At 39.0% G+C, this 18,193-nt stretch overlaps 1 protein-coding gene across 1 annotated transcript; it reads right to left on the bottom strand.

Moving 5' to 3' along the window:
• Positions 1 to 1,442: 1,442 nt before the first annotated feature.
• LOC141587513 (protein FAR1-RELATED SEQUENCE 2-like) lies at positions 1,443 to 8,825 on the bottom strand. Its single transcript, XM_074408993.1, has 5 exons — positions 8,819 to 8,825; positions 3,797 to 3,898; positions 3,338 to 3,685; positions 2,454 to 2,863; positions 1,443 to 2,252 (listed from the first exon to the last, which is right to left on the bottom strand). The coding sequence occupies exons 1-5, from the start codon at positions 8,823 to 8,825 to the stop codon at positions 1,443 to 1,445; spliced, it is 1,677 nt and encodes a 558-aa protein (XP_074265094.1).
• Between the last annotated feature and the right edge of the window lie 9,368 nt (positions 8,826 to 18,193).

Below are 18,193 nucleotides of genomic sequence, written 5' to 3'. Positions count from 1 at the left end.
AGATACACAAGGTTGTTGAAGATCAAGACTTTTCAGTGGGAGGTTGTGCAAGTGCCTCAACAAAAGAATGGGTATTCTTGTGGAGTTTATTTGTTAAAGTGGCTAGAAAATTTGTGTGATCAAGCATTATGGAGTGATGAGCGTTCTTACGAGGTATAAATTTTTCAACAAACTTTTGTAAACATTATTCAGTATATTTTATTTCAAGCATTTCAATATTTGTTGTCAAATAAAATTTTTACGTAGGATTTGGATGAATATGGTACGAGTATGATTGCACATCTCATCAAATGGAAGTAAAACAAGAGAAAGGTAAATATAAAGAACCTTGAATGCCTAATTTAAATTTTGCCTAATTTTAATCTTCTTTTCATTAGATTCTGTCTCGGAGTGACTTTTACGTAACAAAGATTCCCCCCCCGTTTTTTTGTAGGATTATCACTAGGTGATATTTTCTAAACACTTGAGTCGAGGGATGTGCAAAGGGAGTGGCAGATGACCTAGTCGCCAATTCGAAACACTGCCATTTTTTGATCTGATTCCTTGAGTCGAGGGATGTACAAAGGGAGTAGACCCTGGAATATTAGATTCTTGTGGAGTTTATTCTGGAATATGTAGTACACTAAGTCTTGAGAGTACATATTAGATTTTGGAATATGTAAGGCGTGTAAGACATGAAGTCATGTTTCTGGACTAATTCTAAAAACATGTCACGGGGCAACGAAAACGAGAGACAATTTTCAAATTTGGATAACGAACATGTCACGAGGCAACGAAAACGAGAAACAATTTTCGAAATTGGAAAACGAACATGTCACGAGGCAACGAAAACGAGAGACAATTTTCAAAATTGGATAACAAACATGTCACGAGGCAACGAAAACGAGAGACAATTTTCAAAATTGGACAACGAAAAGGCTGTAATGAAATCTGAAAACATCGTAAATGCATTAAAAACTGTTCCACATGCATGAAATAACAGTGTGCATGCATGAAATATGTAACTCATGTGTCCAAGGTCAAATCTTAAAGTAATCTCAAGTGAACTTTTAAAATGTTGCATTTAATTTTAGATTTTTGAATTTTATTATTAACTTTTACGGTTGGGGATGTGGTAGCAAAGAAGGATGTAGTGGTAGATCAAATTAATCGCCGTAAGGTTTCTTGATACTCGCATAATGTGTGCATGAAATAGCGTTCTTTGTGCATGAAATACATGTGTATGTGCATGAAATAACGTTGTATGTGCACGAAATAATGGTGACAGGAACACTCGGGCTTTACATTCTATAAGTGTTACATTCATTCGTTTTAAGAAAAAAAGTCCAACATCTATCAAATAAAATAAAAAGTCCCGAATTGTTCAATAAGGCAAATGTCCAATATCTATCAAATAAAATAAAATTCCCGAATTTTTCAATAAGGTAAAATAAAAAATTACTCTACTCATTGTCGGTTGTCCTTCGGTCACAATTCCTACTGTCGTGGTTCGCCATCTCCCCACAGGCCCTGCATTTTCTTAGTGCTTTCTTGTTCACTTCCCCAGCTCGTTCTCTTTGTGAGATCAGCCTTTTTCCCGAGCCTTTGTTTTTGCACTGCCTTGGAGGCAAAACCTTAATCTCACTAGGGATGTTTTTAGGGCTTTTTCCTAAAAGCATCCCAATTTCAGCATTCTTGTCCTTTACCTTTGCAAAACCAGTATTTCCACTTTCATCAGGGGTAATTTTTACCCTTTCCTTGAACTCACGCAAAATCCCAAGCAACTTATCACAATGCCCAGGACTCTGTTCAACAAGTGCCACACAAGTAAACAACTCTGACCATAACTCGCCAACTTTGTTTTTCTGTACATCCATTGATGTACAATCAGCAAGCAACTGGCCATTAGGGCCGACGATTGGCTGGCAGGTTGCTAGTTTGCTCCACCGACTAAGCAGGTAATCACTTGGAACTTTCTGAATTCCCCGATCTTTAAAGACACACAGAGCATGTCGACAGAGTATTCCATGTCTTTCAAACTTCTTGCAAGTGCATACCACTGAAACATCGTCCTTATTAAAACCAACCTTATACGTTTTATTTCGAACTTGATCTATGATATCTGTGTATAGAATTGGATAGGTTTTATCTTTTTCTTTATCCCCAACACCACATGAATAGCAAGCTACTTCGACTTCCTTTTGAAACTCACCCAAAATTGTTGGAGTGTAGATTTCTGATGCATGCTTTTCTAGGGCTAATGGAGTCGACAACTAGGGGAAGGAGTTTTTTGATTGTGCAACAAGTTTCGAATGAGTCCATATTTGAGCATCCATTGCACTCTCAAATCTCATCCAAAACTCAACTAGGGTTAAATTAGGATTAGTGAAGTTGCTGAAAAAGTGGTTTTCGACTCGACCGGAGGTCGTTCTCATCAAGCCTCCTAAAAACAGATCACGAAAGTAAGCTGGAACCCACATATTTCTAATGTTGTACTTCTCCTTAAGCCACTCGTTGTCCGACAACCCATGAGATTCAACTACTGTTGTCCACCTTTCCTCAAATTCAGGCGGCTCCACATCTTCGCTCCAAACACATCGGTTTATCTTCTTCGGGAACTCAGTATCTTTACATATTACAGACCCTACTTTCTCAGGCAACTTTTTTAGTATGTGCCACATGCAATATCTGTGTTGCACCTTGTCTTTCCAGGCTAATTTCATTCCTTCTTGTATCGCCGCATCTTCATCAGTTATCATACAAATTGGATGACGACCCCCCACAGCCTCTACGAATTTCGTAAATAGCCAAGCAAAGGACTCCTTACTCTCATTTATAATAAGTCCAGCCCCAAAGGTCACGCATCTCTTATGATTATCCACCCCTGTAAAAGGACCAAATATCATCCTATACTTGTTTTTTCTAAAGGTCGTATCAAAAGAGGTCATGTCCCCGAATAGCAAATAGTTTTTAATACTAATAGGGTCAGCCCACAACACATGTGACAATCGACCTATCTCGTCTACCTCAAAATCAAAATAAAAAGATGGACACATGTGTTTTATCTTCATAAAATGCTCAATAAGCATTTGAGCATCTCCCTCTGATAAATAATTTTTGATATCTCTAGAAAAGTTCTTAAAGTCTTCCAATGACACACCCATATTCCTATAACCTCTAACATACTCCTTGAACAACCTATACGACTTAACTGGACCTATGTTATTTTTGGAGTTGTCAATTATCATTTTTTTGTGAACTACATTCAACTCTCTCGTTTGTGTCAAATGTACCATTGTTGATGGTGTTTGTGGCATATGATTATGACCTTCATGAAAATCATATATTTGGTATTTACCCATATCAGGACCTTCCTCCAAAATTCGCTTAAATTTAATACAAGAAGGACATTCTATCCTAGTCCTTTGCCTCTTGTGATTTTTCCCTTTCGCTTCACATACTCCAGCCTTATTACACACAACTTTTTTATGCGTAACGACACCATTTTTAGACTTTTGTGAGCTTAATCTAGTCACAAACCCACATTCTTTTGCATATGCTTCATAAAACTCAACACCTAGTTCAAGGTTATCGAATAGCATACCAATATCAGGCTTAAGATGGTTGAGACACTCAAAAACCCGATTCGTGTTGCTTGAAGAACCTTCTGCTGCCTCCTCATCCTCTGCCTTCTCTACTATGATATCTGCATATGTGGTGCAATTAAAGTAAGAAGATGAGGGATACAAAAGCATATGAAATGTACCTTTAAAAAGCTGAAAACATCAAGCAACTACCAGGATGAATAGAATTGTACCTTCAACAAATTCGAAAGTCACAACTTCAGGAACATCATGTTCAACTGCTATTGCAGATATTTCTAATATAGGCTGACATGCATTAGCTTCAACATTCGCTCCTTCGTTTATAATGACATTTGAAGAAGTTTGTGATAGTATTGAGGAGTTGTCATTATTGTTGCAACAAGAAATGTCAAAAATTAAATATGCAACAATACAACAGTATAATTCATGAAATTGAGTCCCTGGTTTTAAAAAATGTAGGCAATTTCACAATTTCTCCAACCCTAATTTCTCAATTAAGCTAATTTGATTCACAAAATCACATTTTGATGCACCTAAACAGGAATTTGATGCATATAAACGGAATTTGGATGCACATAAACAAGATTTTGATGCACATAAACGGTCTCCAACCTTAATTTCTCAGTTTCCCCAATTTAATTCATGAAACCCTAATTTCTCAATTAGGCCAATTTGATTCACAAAATCACATTTTGATGCACCTAAACAGGAATTTGATGCACATAAACAAGAATTTGGATGCACATAAACAAGATTTTGATGCACATAAACGGTCTCCAACCCTAATTTCTCGCTTTCCCAATTTAATTCATGAAACCCTAAATTGAAGCTTTGATTTATCAATCCGAAAACTTAAGAGACGAATCAAACCCTAATTTCATGGTTTCAACAAATTTCTCAAATCCCCTAACCCTAATTTCTCAGTTTCCCCAATTTAATTGACGAAATCCTAAATTCAGAACCATAATTGTTCAATTCAGAATTCTAATCGGTTAATCAATCTCTAATTTCACGAACAATCTAATTTAATAGACTAAATCAACTAATTTTACAAGAAATAATCATAAAGATCGAAATTTTACCTCGAATTTAAAGGCGTCATTGATTGAAGCAGCGTCGAAAGGTTGATTGTCGAAGAATTTATCGTTCGATTGTAGAGAAAGTTAAGGTTTGATTATCGAAGAGGCGATGGCGGAAGGTTTTACTAGTCGACAGACGAGTTGAAGAGAGAGAGAGAAAGAATGATGAGAGAGAAAGCAAAATTTAAAAATAACTGAGATTAGGTGGGTTTGGGAGGGACGCGCGAAAAAATTTGGGGTTTGGTTGAGATTCTCAACGTGTGTATTATTAGATCCAAGGGTTGTTATGTGGTTCTCATTATATGGATGGTTCTCACCGGATCTCGACCCTATATATATATATATATATATATATATATATATATATATATATATATATATATATATATATAAACAAAGAAGCTTTTAGGTAATTGCTCGGTTTAAGATATATTAAATATAATTAATAATAAAAATAAAAATAAAAATAAAAATAATAATAATAATAATAATAATAATAATAATAATAATAATAATAATAATAATAATAATAAGGCAGCTTGTAATTGCTGTTTTGGGTGTGGTGTTCCTTCATGCCCGAGCTTGTACGGTACCATTGTCCTTTTTCGAGTCTTCATGGGTGTCGGGATGGTTTCGTTAAGGGCCTTACTAAGGCAGCTTGGAAGAAACATTTGCGGGACCGACATTGTCATGACGGGCGTTGGACCTTACGCGCGAGACTCTTTCGATAGTTTGACTTTATTTATTCCAATGCCGAGAGTTCTTTGAGACGGATGGGGCTCGTTGTTGTGTGGGGTGTGTTTTATGACCCATACTCTTGGTGCTAGATGTCGGCATAATCGGGGTGATATTGTGGAGCATCCGGGGTGTGTTGATGGCATTTACACCTTCCATATTCATGGTATTTCGAGACCTTTGGCTCCTTCTACTTCGGTTTCTTCGATGATAGTGTGGAGCTCTTCGCTCAATGGTCTATATCTTCGTTGGATCGTTTGTTGTCTTTGGGCCTTCGCACCGTGAAATCTATTCCTCCTAAGTGCCGTCTTGGGTTTGCTCGGGCTTTGAAAGGGGCCTTGGATGCGGTGTTTGATGCCCCTAGTGATCTCTCCCGCCGGGTTCGTTTGCTTGCTTTACCTCTTTGTTTGCTCGGGACTTTCGCTCCTCGGAGTAATCATGAGTGTCGGATCGCTATTCGGCGTCGGATCGGGAGGAGAGTATTGCCGGGCTATTCTTGCTTGGGGGACGCCTTTGGGGGGGTTGCGGTTATTCACAGAGTGCTTTGATGAGGGTCCTTCTTCTTTTTCCGTGGATGAGGATCTCGATTTGAGTGACCTTAACCTCCGCCAATGCCGGCGGAAGATATCGATGGCCATTATATCGCTCGCTGTCGAGTGTTTTCTTCCTCCTGGGTCGCCCCCTACTCCGATGCCACTCTTGTGGCCTTGCGTGAGAAGCATCCTGTCGCCCCGCCTCCTTCATTGCCTCCTTTGTCTGGGGATCATCATCCTCTGGTTGCCTCTTCCGCGGTGGTCTTGGATATGATTCGGAGCTTCCCTCGTGGTACTTCTTGTGGGAGGGATGGTTTTCGTGCTTGACACCTTATGGATTTGTTTGAGTGGCGCTACGTGGCTATCTCCGATGATTTGATCACTTCTATTACTAGGGTGGTTAATCTTTTTCTTGAGGGTCGGTGCCCTCTTCCTCCGGTGAGTACATTGCCGCTCTCCTCTCACACCACTCGTTAAACCGGGTGGTGGAGTTCGTCCTATTCTTTGTCGGTGCGGTCCGGAGACGGCTTGTCTCTAAGGTTGGTGCTTCTATGGTTGGCCCGTCTTTATCTTCTTATTTTGATGGGCTTCAGTTCGGGGTGGGTGTGTCCGGTGGAGGAGAGGCTATCTTGCATGCCTTGAACCGGCTCATTGAGGCTCGGGGGAACAGTGGGGCTTTCCATGTTCTTTGGTTGATTTCGAGAATGCGTTCAACCTTGTTAACCGTTCGACCATGCTTCAGGAGGTCCGCCGTCGGTGCCCAGCTCTCTCCCGTTGGGTGGAGTTTTGTTATTCCAGCCCGCCCGCCTTTTTTATGGGGAACACCGCTTGTGGTCTTGTCGGGGTGTTCAGGGGGTGATCCATTGGGGCCTTTGCTTTTCGCGTTGGTTTTGCATCCCTTGGTTTGCAAGATCCGGGACACTTTTGACCTCACTTTGCAGGCTTGGTACTTAGATGATGGCACCATTGTGGGAGATACTTTGGAGGTGGGGAAGGTGTTAGACTTGATTAGGTTGGATGACCCTTGTTTTGGTTTACACCTTAATGTCTCCAAGACGGAGGTCTTTTGGCCTGTTGAGGATCCACGAGCCGGCTCCGGGGTTTTCCCCACTTCTATTTCTCGGCCATTGCGCGGTGTTACAGTATTGGGAGGACCTGTCAGTACTTGTCCTGGTTTTAGCAGTGAGATTGTGGCGACGAGAGTAACTAAGACCATTGAGCTGATGGACTTGGTTGCGAGGATTGAGGACCCGCAGTGTGAGTTGCTTCTTCTTCGAGCTTATCTTTGGTATATCTAAGCTCTACTTCTCTCTTCGTACTTGCTCCCCTAGAGTTTTTGGGTCTGTCCATCTTCCATTTGATGCCGCTCTGCGTTCTAGCTTGGAACGTATTGTCACCGCGTCAGGGCCGGGTTTTGGGGATTGGCAGTGGCGCCTTGCTACATTCCCTTTTCATCTGGGTGGCCTTGGTGTTTATGCGGCCGGAGATGTTTTGTTCTATGCTTTTATTGCGTCCCGCTTGCGGTCTATTTGGTTTGCTAAGCTCCTCGGCCCTTCTCGTGTTGTAGCCGCCGGCCCCGCTTTTGATGATGCCGCACAGGTGTTTCTGCGACTACGAGGTTACGATATATTAGGTCGCCCTAGTGAAATTGCGCCCCCAAACTTATGAAGAAATTGGCGATATTTATTTCACGACGGTTGCTCGCCTCGAGTCTGTTTTTCTTTGACACCTCGCCGAGATCGCTCTATGGCGCCTCGGCAGGTTCTCACTCCTCGATTGGTTGCGTGCGGTTCCTATCTCGGGGTTGGGGCGGACTATGAACGGGAGGACTTACCGTAGTGTCTTTGGGGTATCGTCTGGTGTTCCGTTATTCTCGGTATCTAGGCCCCGTCTGCTTGCTCTCGGGTTTTTGCTTTGGGATGTTTTTGGGGACCACGCTGTTTCTTGTCTTTTACTTGTGGGCGTTAAACATCGGCATAACCTTGTCCGGGACACTCTCTTCGACATCTGCTATAGATCTGGTATATCTGTGGGGAAGGAGGTTGATATCGGTTTGGTTGATGGGCATGGTGGCTCTCTTCGTCCTGCGGATTTATTGCTTTATTCTTGGGACGGGGGCGTGATGTGTGCGTCGACTGTCGGGTTCTTCACCTTTGACTCGGGACGGTTGGCGATTTTGTGTTGGGCCGGGTTGTCGGCCGATCTTTGCTCAGCGAAAGTGTGCTAAGTATGGGGATTTGTGCGCGGTAGCGGGTTATGGTTTCCTACCTTTCTCTTTCTTTTCACTCGGGAGTTGAGTTCGGATGTTGTTGCCTTGCTCAGCGGATCCGAAATTCTCGGTATCTCGGGATGTCTCGGGTAGCCGCTTACATTTTTACTTGTATTAGCTTTACTATTGCTAAGGGTGTGGGAGCCCAGATTGTCTCTCGGCTCCCCACCAATTTCATGTAAACCTTTTATTTTTATTATAATGAAAGCTGCGCGCATTTTATAATTAAAAAAAAAAAAAAAAATAATAATAATAATAATAATAATAATAATAATAATAATAATAATAATAATAATATTTGAGATAGGATAATATGGTAATAGTAGGAGTATTCTAGGAAGGCGAGGAATTAGGAAAGAGTATTAATGCGTAACATCATTCAGCGAATTCAGCTTTACGCACTAATTTTCAAACAGCTGTCATTTCTTCGTTACTTATCAGAATCTAGCTTGTGACCATGCATTGGAAAGCTAAGACAATAAGCTTTCACATCCAACTTGAATCACTCTCATAATCTGATCGGAGTTCTAAACCTCTAGATATGCATGTTTCAAAATACCCATAAAACAAGTGATCACATTATCAATTATGACACATTTGTGTAAGCTTCCTATTTACCTTTCATAATCTACCTTTTACTTTAAACACACACAAAGAGTCCTACAACCATAGAATATGAGGGGTATTACAGTCTTCCCTCCTTAAAATGAATTTCGTCCCAAAATTCACCACACTACCCAACACAAATGCCAAAAGTAAAACCCACCAAACTAAGCAACAAGGTCTTTCCCCTACAAAATGCAAAAAAAATTAGCAGTATTACAATATTCTTCTTAAATTATGTGTCGCTATTTTACTTCTTTATCTTTTAGGTTTTGATCAATTGGCATCCATAGAGCAGTGCTAAATACAAGCTTAAGGTATTAATTTGATCGAAATTTTGTATTTTTATTTACATTTTTTATAGTCGTTTTCGTCATTTTTCATATATTTAGTTACACGATTTCCCTTTTGAGAGAATTTCAGCAAACCATTCCGCTTAGTTTAATTGTTCTTTTAATTTCCATTGTATTAGTAGGAAAATATTTAGTTATATCATTTCTCTTTTGAGAGAATTTTAGGAAACCACATTATTATGTATTTATTTTTTTCAAAAAAAAAGAGAAAATATTGAAATAATTTGTATCATTAAACACAATCAATAAAATTTGGTTTCTCATTCTAAAAGTAAATACAACAAAACAAATACTACATAAATTTTAGGTTTTATTGTTAGTATAAATTTTACTGACAAAATCATCATTTATGCCTTTCGCGTTTATAATTCTCAGCATGTTTTTTCATTGCCCATCTACAATAGGTAAGTAGTTTTATAACTTAAGTGTGTGTTTGACCTAGATTGAAAAAGTGTGTATGGGCTAAAAAACACTTTTTGGCCAAACATACTATTTTTGCCCATAGAAATAGAAGCAACAGTTTGTTGTTTCTATTTTTGAAAAACACTTTTGAAAAATTAAACTTGAAAAATAAAAACTCATTTTTGAGAATCGAGGTCAAACATGATCTAAATCAACCATGTTCTTTTAAAACAATGTTAACCATTCAATCTACATTGAATTATAGTTCGCAAATAAAAATATAGAAAATTTTATTTTGAAAAACCTCTTTTAGATTGAATTAATTACGTAGTTAACTCTTTTTAATGAAAAAACGATAAGAGGTAAACAAATTACCGGGACAGAGGAAATAAAATAAAATAAAAGATGAAAAAATAAAACAAAATCAAATATAACAACAACAATAATAATAACAATAATCGTAGGAAAACACTAACAAATGTAACAATACTCGTGGCAAAATACCAATAATCTGTGCCAAAGGTTTAGTAAATTGTGGCTCTATATACATAACATAAATATACTTTGACGATATATTATGACGATATACATATTGACAACATAATCAGTCCCGTGAATTTCACGTGGTAATAGAACTACTTTATAGTTTATACTCTCTGTTAGTCAATTATTTCTTCTTTCTTTCCTTTTCGAAGCTAGTCGGATTTTCTTTCATCTTTTCCTTTTTAGAATGTTTTATATGGTCTAAATTTAATTGTATATGAGTAGAGGGTTATGCGTCATATCTATAATTCCGTAAACAAATCAAAATAACAACACTTAATACACAAATTCTTGTTCAATAAATACGGAGTACCAAATTATATAAGGTAAATGAGTCATTTTGGAGGTCCGATTTGTGATCCATTACTTCACGTAGTTATCGTCCGATTTGTTATGGAGATGATGGGGAAATAGCCGGTTTTATGTTGAAGAAATTCACATTAACGAGATAGACAGTCTTTCCCACCATTACCACCGGAGATATGTTATCGTCCGAGAAAGATAGTCTGTGGCCCACATAGCTTGATGTATTTCATTGATAGCGGGGTAGATGGTGAATTGGGTTACACCTTAACAGGAGACCGCTATGTTAAGGTTAGTGCCCTACAATTGTCAGCTATGAAAAAGTGGAACATGGCGCATAGGGTAGATGAAGATGTGACGACTACTAAAGTCAAAAGATCATGGTTGACGATCGACTGTACGACTAAGGAGACTAAGGATGAGACTCTTGAGGTTGGCTTAGACAGAGCCGAATCGTCAAAGAGGGGTAAGAAGAAGAAGAAGGAAGAGAGACGTGTACAAGAAGAGAAGACAAATGAGTTTATGTTGACGAGGATATGGCGAAGGAGTTATTTTGGAGGTCCGATTTGTGATCCACTACTCCACGTAGTTGCTGCATTTGCTATATAAGTAAAGCTTTTACTTATTCACTTATTCATTTTGTATATTTTCTTAGTCGCCCAACACATGTCGCATCGAGACATTAGTCCTTTACTCTCTCTTCCGATCTTTCGCCACGAGATTCTGTGAATAAGGAAATTGATTTTCATAGAACATGTCCCCCGTGCCCCCAAAACAATAGGAACTTCAAAAAAGATATTGAAATTGCATTTCTTACTCTCACAAACATTTGATGTTACTAATGATAATGTAAGACTTGTGTTGTTGTTTTACTCTTACCATTTGCTTTATAAAAACACACTCTTTCCCAGCCTCTACAAATGCACCATTTCCCATTTTCGGCTCATTCATTGAAAAATAAATCCAACAAATGACCTATATACCTTCAACTTAGCTCATCCACAATTTTCTCGAGCTCCTGCCAAACTTACTGAACTCATTCACAAATTTCTTGAGTTTTTAAGTTGAGCGTTAATAGACATGAAAATTGAAAAAAGGAAAATGATGAGAATTGATGTTAATGATGAATGCTGAGCAAAAAGTAAAAAAGAGAAGAATGATATAAATATCCAATATTCGACATATCTTTGCTTGTGCATAGTTTTGTAATTACCATTTCGTGATAAATGTCTTTGCAGGTAGCTTGGTGGCTGATGATAGTTGGGTCGTGGGTTGCTGGTAGCTGGTAGCCGTAGGATAGGCGGCTTGGAGCCTTATTTAAGCAGGAGTATATTACTAATTCAGGATTCTAGGTAGAAAATAAGTTATTTTCTTTTAGCATTGTTAAGTACTTAAGTTAATTGGGTTATATTGTGTCATTGACCCTGGGTAAATTTTTGTGCGTAGATGGTAGTCCGTCCGGACATGATCTTATCATCTATTTAGAGTATGTCACCGTCTCGCACAATAATTACAATGTTTATTTGGTACTTGTTAAATCATGGTTGAAAACTTGAAAATTCTTATTTACTTGTGGACTCACAGTTTCACATTTATCTTGCAAATTTAGAACATCCGTAGTTTTTTCTTGGCAGGGAACATCCGTAGTTAGATCACTGTATGTGGATATATTTCGTTATTAAATCAGGCGATGGTGAAATTGAAGATTTATAATGTGGAAACTTGAAAATAAGAATTTTGCCAAGATTTTAAAACTTTGCTGCTTTATTAATTATCATGGCTATAAAAATCCAGATGTGCATAATAGTTGATTCACAAGTTCTTTGAAAGTTCAAATGAATTTTACAAAAACTAACCCCGGATCATCTGTATCATTACAAAACCTCTGTTTCAGAGGACAATGCCCGCTTCCACCTCTAAACCATTCACTCATATAACCAACGAATTGATTGGTCACCTCTTGCTTGGATTTTTGATGTTTCGGCTGTTGTGCTGATGAATTTCGGAAACATTCTGTATCAGAGTTTTGTAGCCAATCAGAAAGGTAGTCGGAATTTCTTGCTCCTATGTCTCAATTATTTTTTTTGCCTTTTGATTCTTTGTGAAGAGTATTTTAATTGAAGGTTACTTACGTTTTATAACATGTCCATGCTTTGTGGTACACCGTATAATGTTATGTTTAGCCTAGTAGATTGATAGTACTAGAATTTTGTAGGTACTAGGAACTGAAGGTGATGTATTAAGTGTGAACCAAGGTTTATGTAATGAAGGGATATTGAAGAGACCCAATTTGATTAAGCTAGTTTTGACGATGCCTTAAAATAAATTAATCTCATTGTTATTTAATTGTGTGTCTCTTAAGTTTAACCATGTAGCATGAAGCTCCAATTGTCAATTCAAGGTTATCGAGAATGTCATCATGAAAATCAAAATGAAGATTGTCATTAGTGCTAAAGTCAAGTGTTGTAAGGTGATCGTTGAAGTTTAAACACGAATTTACGTTTAGGTGCAAAAACAACAATTCAGTCAACTGTTAATTAAGACTCGTCTTTGAAAGAAATATTTCAAAATTATTTGAATCTTTGTTAAAATGCTTTCAAGTATCACAAATGATTTCTGGAAATATTTTGAAGTCTTTTAAAGAAAATTAAGCTTTCAATGACTTGCTAAGGAATTTGCTTGCACAATAAGACACTTTCTATAAATGGGTTGTTTGCTTTTTTACATTTATGGAAATGTTTATGGTTCCCATAAACACAACCATTTATGATTGTTTCTTGTTGAAAAATCCAACCCATATTTGTGTGTGTGCACAATCTGATTTCTTGCAATCTTAGGCACCGATTTCTTGAGGAAGAATACTCGGTTTCTTGGAGAGAAATTCGGTTGACTTGTGCATGTTGCCCAAGCAAACTACTTACAATATTTTAATCACTTGTGCTTATGAGTGTAACATATTTTAATGTGTAAAGTAAAATACTAGGACATTATAAATAGCTTGTTTAATTCATTTTTACAAGTGTGCAACAAACGAGTTTTAAAATGAAAAAGACTTAAGCTTCAATCGAGTAAATTAACTTTGCAAAATCGTTTTTCACTTACAAATCTTTGAATCATTTTGCAAGTTTGTTTTCTTATTTTTTGAGTCTTTTATTGAGTTTGTTGTTGCACCTAGTCGTTTAGTCGTGTTCAAGGATCCCGTGTTTTGTACTTAAACTTTATCTCCTACGTTCAATTAAGTGAACAACATTGAGATAAATGGAGTTTTGTAACAACCGGGTAGAACCGAACCAAAGTCTTAGGATAGAGTTATCCTTAAGCACGAAGTCTTCGAAGCGGGGTAGCTTTTGAGCATGAAGTCTTTCGGCGGAGTAGGCCAAAGCAAAAGCCTTATTGCGGAGTAGCTTTAAGTAAGGAGTCTTTCGGCGGAGTAGCCCAAAGCAAAAGTCTTGGAAGCGGAGTAGCTTTTAAGCATTAGCAACCGGAGTAGGTTGGAGAGTTGTTTTATTATTCGGGGTGGTCTTAGTTTGTATGAGTTTACTTCTGAGACGTTTAATAAAATAGCGCTAGACGTAGGTCGCGGAGTAGTGACCGAACCAGTTTTATAAACATCGTTAGTCGTGTCTATTTCGTTTTATTTCCGCTGCACACTCCATTCACATTCTTATCTACAGAATCAACTGTTGAGTACACTGTAAGTTCTGCCTGCTGAATCGTTGTTGAATACTTCTAACTCTCTAGTTCTAAGTATCGACTTCTCCTTTCATCTAAGCATTGTTTAAAGTGTTTAAGAGTTTTAAAAAGAAGCTTTCATTAAGCTTAAATTTTAAATAGATACCTAATTCAACCCCTCCCCCTCTTAGGTGCTCTTGCCCGTGACTCTTCAGATATGAGTCACATGCCAGTTATTTTGGTCACTATGGAGTACGATGGTTTCTTTCCGTGTGATGCATGCCTATGAGGATCGGAGCAATAATATTAAATCTATGGGGGCCAAGTTATAACCTATTTGATTTCTAGGTAAATATACATAAGTTATTAGATTAGTACTAGCTATATGAATAATTATGTTAGAAGTGGGGATATGAGCTTATTTTGGACTTGTTATCCTGATCAATTCTCTCGGTCAGATCGTGGGTAACTATTGTCATGAGTTCTGGTGTATTTGTGTTTTATATACTCGTAATAGTATTCTAACCTCTACATCTTGTGAGATGTGTTTCTATTAGACGGATATTGTGCGAGATATCGGGAATATATTAGCACAATATCCGTCTCTTATTATTAGCGATTTTTTAACAATTAGCTTTATCTTTTCCTATTTGCTAGCCATCATTTTTGGTAACACAATCAATTTGTTACTCATTGTATTATAAATAGGACACATTATCAATGAGAAACATACACAATATTACGAACTCATCTCCTCTTCTCTGCTTCTTTGTTTCACGCTTCACTCATCAACATGGTATCATCGAGCCACTTTTTTTAAATCTCCAGAAAACTCAAACAAAAATCAATACTTCTTGCCATGACTATTGGCGAAGTTGCACTCTCTTCCCAATCGGGATCTTCCACACCAAAAATTGACCCCCTTTCTCCGTTTTATCTCGGTTCCGGGGACCTCCCAAACCTTAAACTATCAAATGTTCTCTTAAACACCCACAACTATGACGACTTGAGTCGTTCGATGAGAATGGCACTGAAATCTCGTCGGAAATTTGGGTTTTGGGATGCGACTGTCGAGAAACCTATGGATGCGTTCATGCTTGGACAATGGGAGGTGGTTCATTGTACGATCGTTTCCTGGCTTCGGGCTACTATTGACCCGTCTATGCTTGAGAGTGTTCCTTATGTCGAGGATGCAGCCGCCATGTGGAAGGATTTGGCAGAACGATTCGCCGTGGTTGACGGTACTTCGATTCATTCTTTAAAATCCGAACTCGTTGACTGTCGACAGAAGAAAGGTATGTCTGTTACTGAATATTACGGTAAATTAAAAACCCTATGGGACGCTCTTACCATACACGAACCTCCGTTTGCCTGTGAGTGCGGTAAATGCACCTGTGACATAGCTGCTAAAGTCATTAAGCGACTATATAAGGAACGCCTCTATCAATTTTTTATGGGCCTCGACCGTAGCTTATACGAACCACTCCGCAACCAACAATTTCAACTTGACATGTTTCCCTCTCTTAACCGCGGGTACCATGTAGTACTTCAGGCCGAACGTCTTCTTCAGGATGATTCTTCATCTCAAGATATGACCGATGTTGTTGCTTATGCGGTTCCGGGTGTCCAACGCACTCCCTCCGATTGGAAGGCTTTGCGTGAAAAAAGAAAAACTCGAACGTCGTAAATTATTTTGTAATCACTGTCAAATTCATGGGCATGATTTAAATTTTTGTTTCATTAAACTCAATAAATTTCCGGACTGGTGGGGTAGCCGACCTCTGACATTGGCAGAACTACTACGTCGTAGCAAGGGTGTGGTTGCGGGTTCTGCTTCAAACCCGAGTACTTTGAACCCGAGTGCAGGGGCAGGAGGTACCTCGAGGTCCGGGTCACCCAATGATGGTCTGGTTCATGCTAATGCTCTTCATACTCTTCCCTCTGATCGTCTCTCTAGTAAGTCCATTTCTTGGATTATAGATACCAGCGCCTCTAACCATGTTACAGGTGATTTATCCTTATTTACGGATAGTATGGTGATTCCTCCACGGGCAGTCGGGCTGCCCAATGGAAAACGAATTTTGGCCTAAAAAATGGGCACGGTCTGTATTGATAGTAATATTGTTTTAAGACGAGTTCTTTTTGTTCCGCACTTAACTTGCCATTTAATTTCCGTTTCTCAATTAACGGAAGACAATGATTATGTACTACAATTTACTAAAGATCATTGTCTGATACAGGACCGTTCCTTAAGGAAGATGATTGGAGTAAGTGAGCTTCGGGATGGACTGTTTTTGCTGTCTTCGACCAATTCGGTTCAGGTGAACACGGTGCACACGCCTAGGACTTATGAATTGTGGCATTGCAGGCTCGGTCATCCAGGGGCACATGTGGTTAAACACATTCCTTTAACTCAATCCATTTCAGTTAATAAAAGCTCGGCGTGTGATGTGTGCCACCTTGCTAAACAATCTCGTGCAAGTGACAATATCGCGTCTGAAACTTTTGATTTAATACATTGCGATCTTTGGGGTCCGTATCAAACTCTTTCTAGTTGCGGAGCTAAGTATTTTCTCACTATTGTGGATGATCGTTCTCGTTCCGTTTGGGTTTATTTATTACTTGCTAAGACGGAAGTTACGAGTATGTTCATGCATTTTTTTATCTATGGTACATACACAATTTTCAAAGTAGGTGAAGGTGGAGCGTAGCGATAATGGAAGCGAGTTTAATCATATGGCCGATTATTTTTTACAACAGGGAATTCAATTTCAAACTTCTTGCGTTGGCACACCCCAACAAAACGGTCGTGTTGAGCGTAAGCATCGGCATATTCTTAATGTAGCTTGGGCATTGCTTTTTCTAGGAAATCTTCCGAAGAAATTTTGGAGTGAATGCATACTTACCACCGCCTATTTAATTAATCGGACACCTTCCGTTATTCTTCATCACAAAACCCCATATGAAATATTATTCGGTATTCCTCCGTCTTACCAGAATTTAAGGGTCTTTGGTTGCCTTTGCTTTACCCATAACCAAAAAACTCGGGGTGATAAATTTGAGCCACGTAGCCGGAAGTGCATTTTCCTTGGTTATCCACACAATCAGAAAGGTTGGAAGGTCTACGATATTGAAACTGGGACTATAACTGTGTCTCGTGATGTCATTTTTTATGAGGAAGTCTTTCACTTCCCTGACCCGGGTACCACCACACCTGCTCCACCGCCACACTCATTACCTTTGCCGCCTGATGACGAGCCTAGTCTGACTCCTTCTGACCCAGCTGTTGACGTCACTCCCGAGTCTACCACTGAGATGTCAGCTGAGGAACCCCCGGGTGTTGAGGAACCCGTAACCACGGTCATTGATCCCAATACCATCAATTCGCCTCCTGCTCATGATCTTGGCCGCGGACGTCGTCTCAAATTCTCTAACTCACGGTTGCAAGGCTATGTTCTCGACTCTATTAACGTTCCATCTCCTCCCGACTCACCAGAATCTCCTTCATCTCCTTCAGGTACGCCATATACTTTAGCTAATTATGTCAATTGTCATAAATTTTCATCTCGACATAGCATTTTTTAGCTGCTATAACCACGGGTGTCGAACCCTCTTCTTTTAAACTTGCCATACAAGATGATGGTTGGTGTCAGGCTATGCAAGAAGAAATTGACGCTCTTGAACAAAATGGTACTTGGGACTTAGCTGACCTACCTCCTGGTAAAAAGGCACTCGATTGTCGTTGGGTTTATAAGATCAAATATAAATCCGATGACTCTATTGAAAGGTTAAAAGCACGACTCGTTGTCTTCGGCAATCATCAAGTTGAGGGTCTCGATTATGGGGAAACTTTCGCTCCTATTGTGAAGATGGTGACTGTTCGTACTTTCCTCGCAGTTGCAGCTATTAAACGATGGGAGTTACATCAAATGGACGTATACAACGCCTTTTTACATGGTGATTTAGACGAAGAAGTGTATATGAAACTTCCTCCGGGTTTTAGTCAGGGTCATTGATGGCAAGGTATGTCGCCTTAAAAAGTCCTTGTATGGTCTTCGTCAGGCTCCTCGGTGCTGGTTTGCCAAACTAGCTGGGGCCCTTTGCCAATACGGGTTTC

The sequence above is a fragment of the Silene latifolia genome, chromosome 6 (genome assembly GCF_048544455.1).
Source record: "Silene latifolia isolate original U9 population chromosome 6, ASM4854445v1, whole genome shotgun sequence".
Classification (NCBI taxonomy): Eukaryota; Viridiplantae; Streptophyta; class Magnoliopsida; order Caryophyllales; family Caryophyllaceae; genus Silene; species Silene latifolia.
This window is presented reverse-complemented; position numbering and strand designations above follow the sequence as displayed.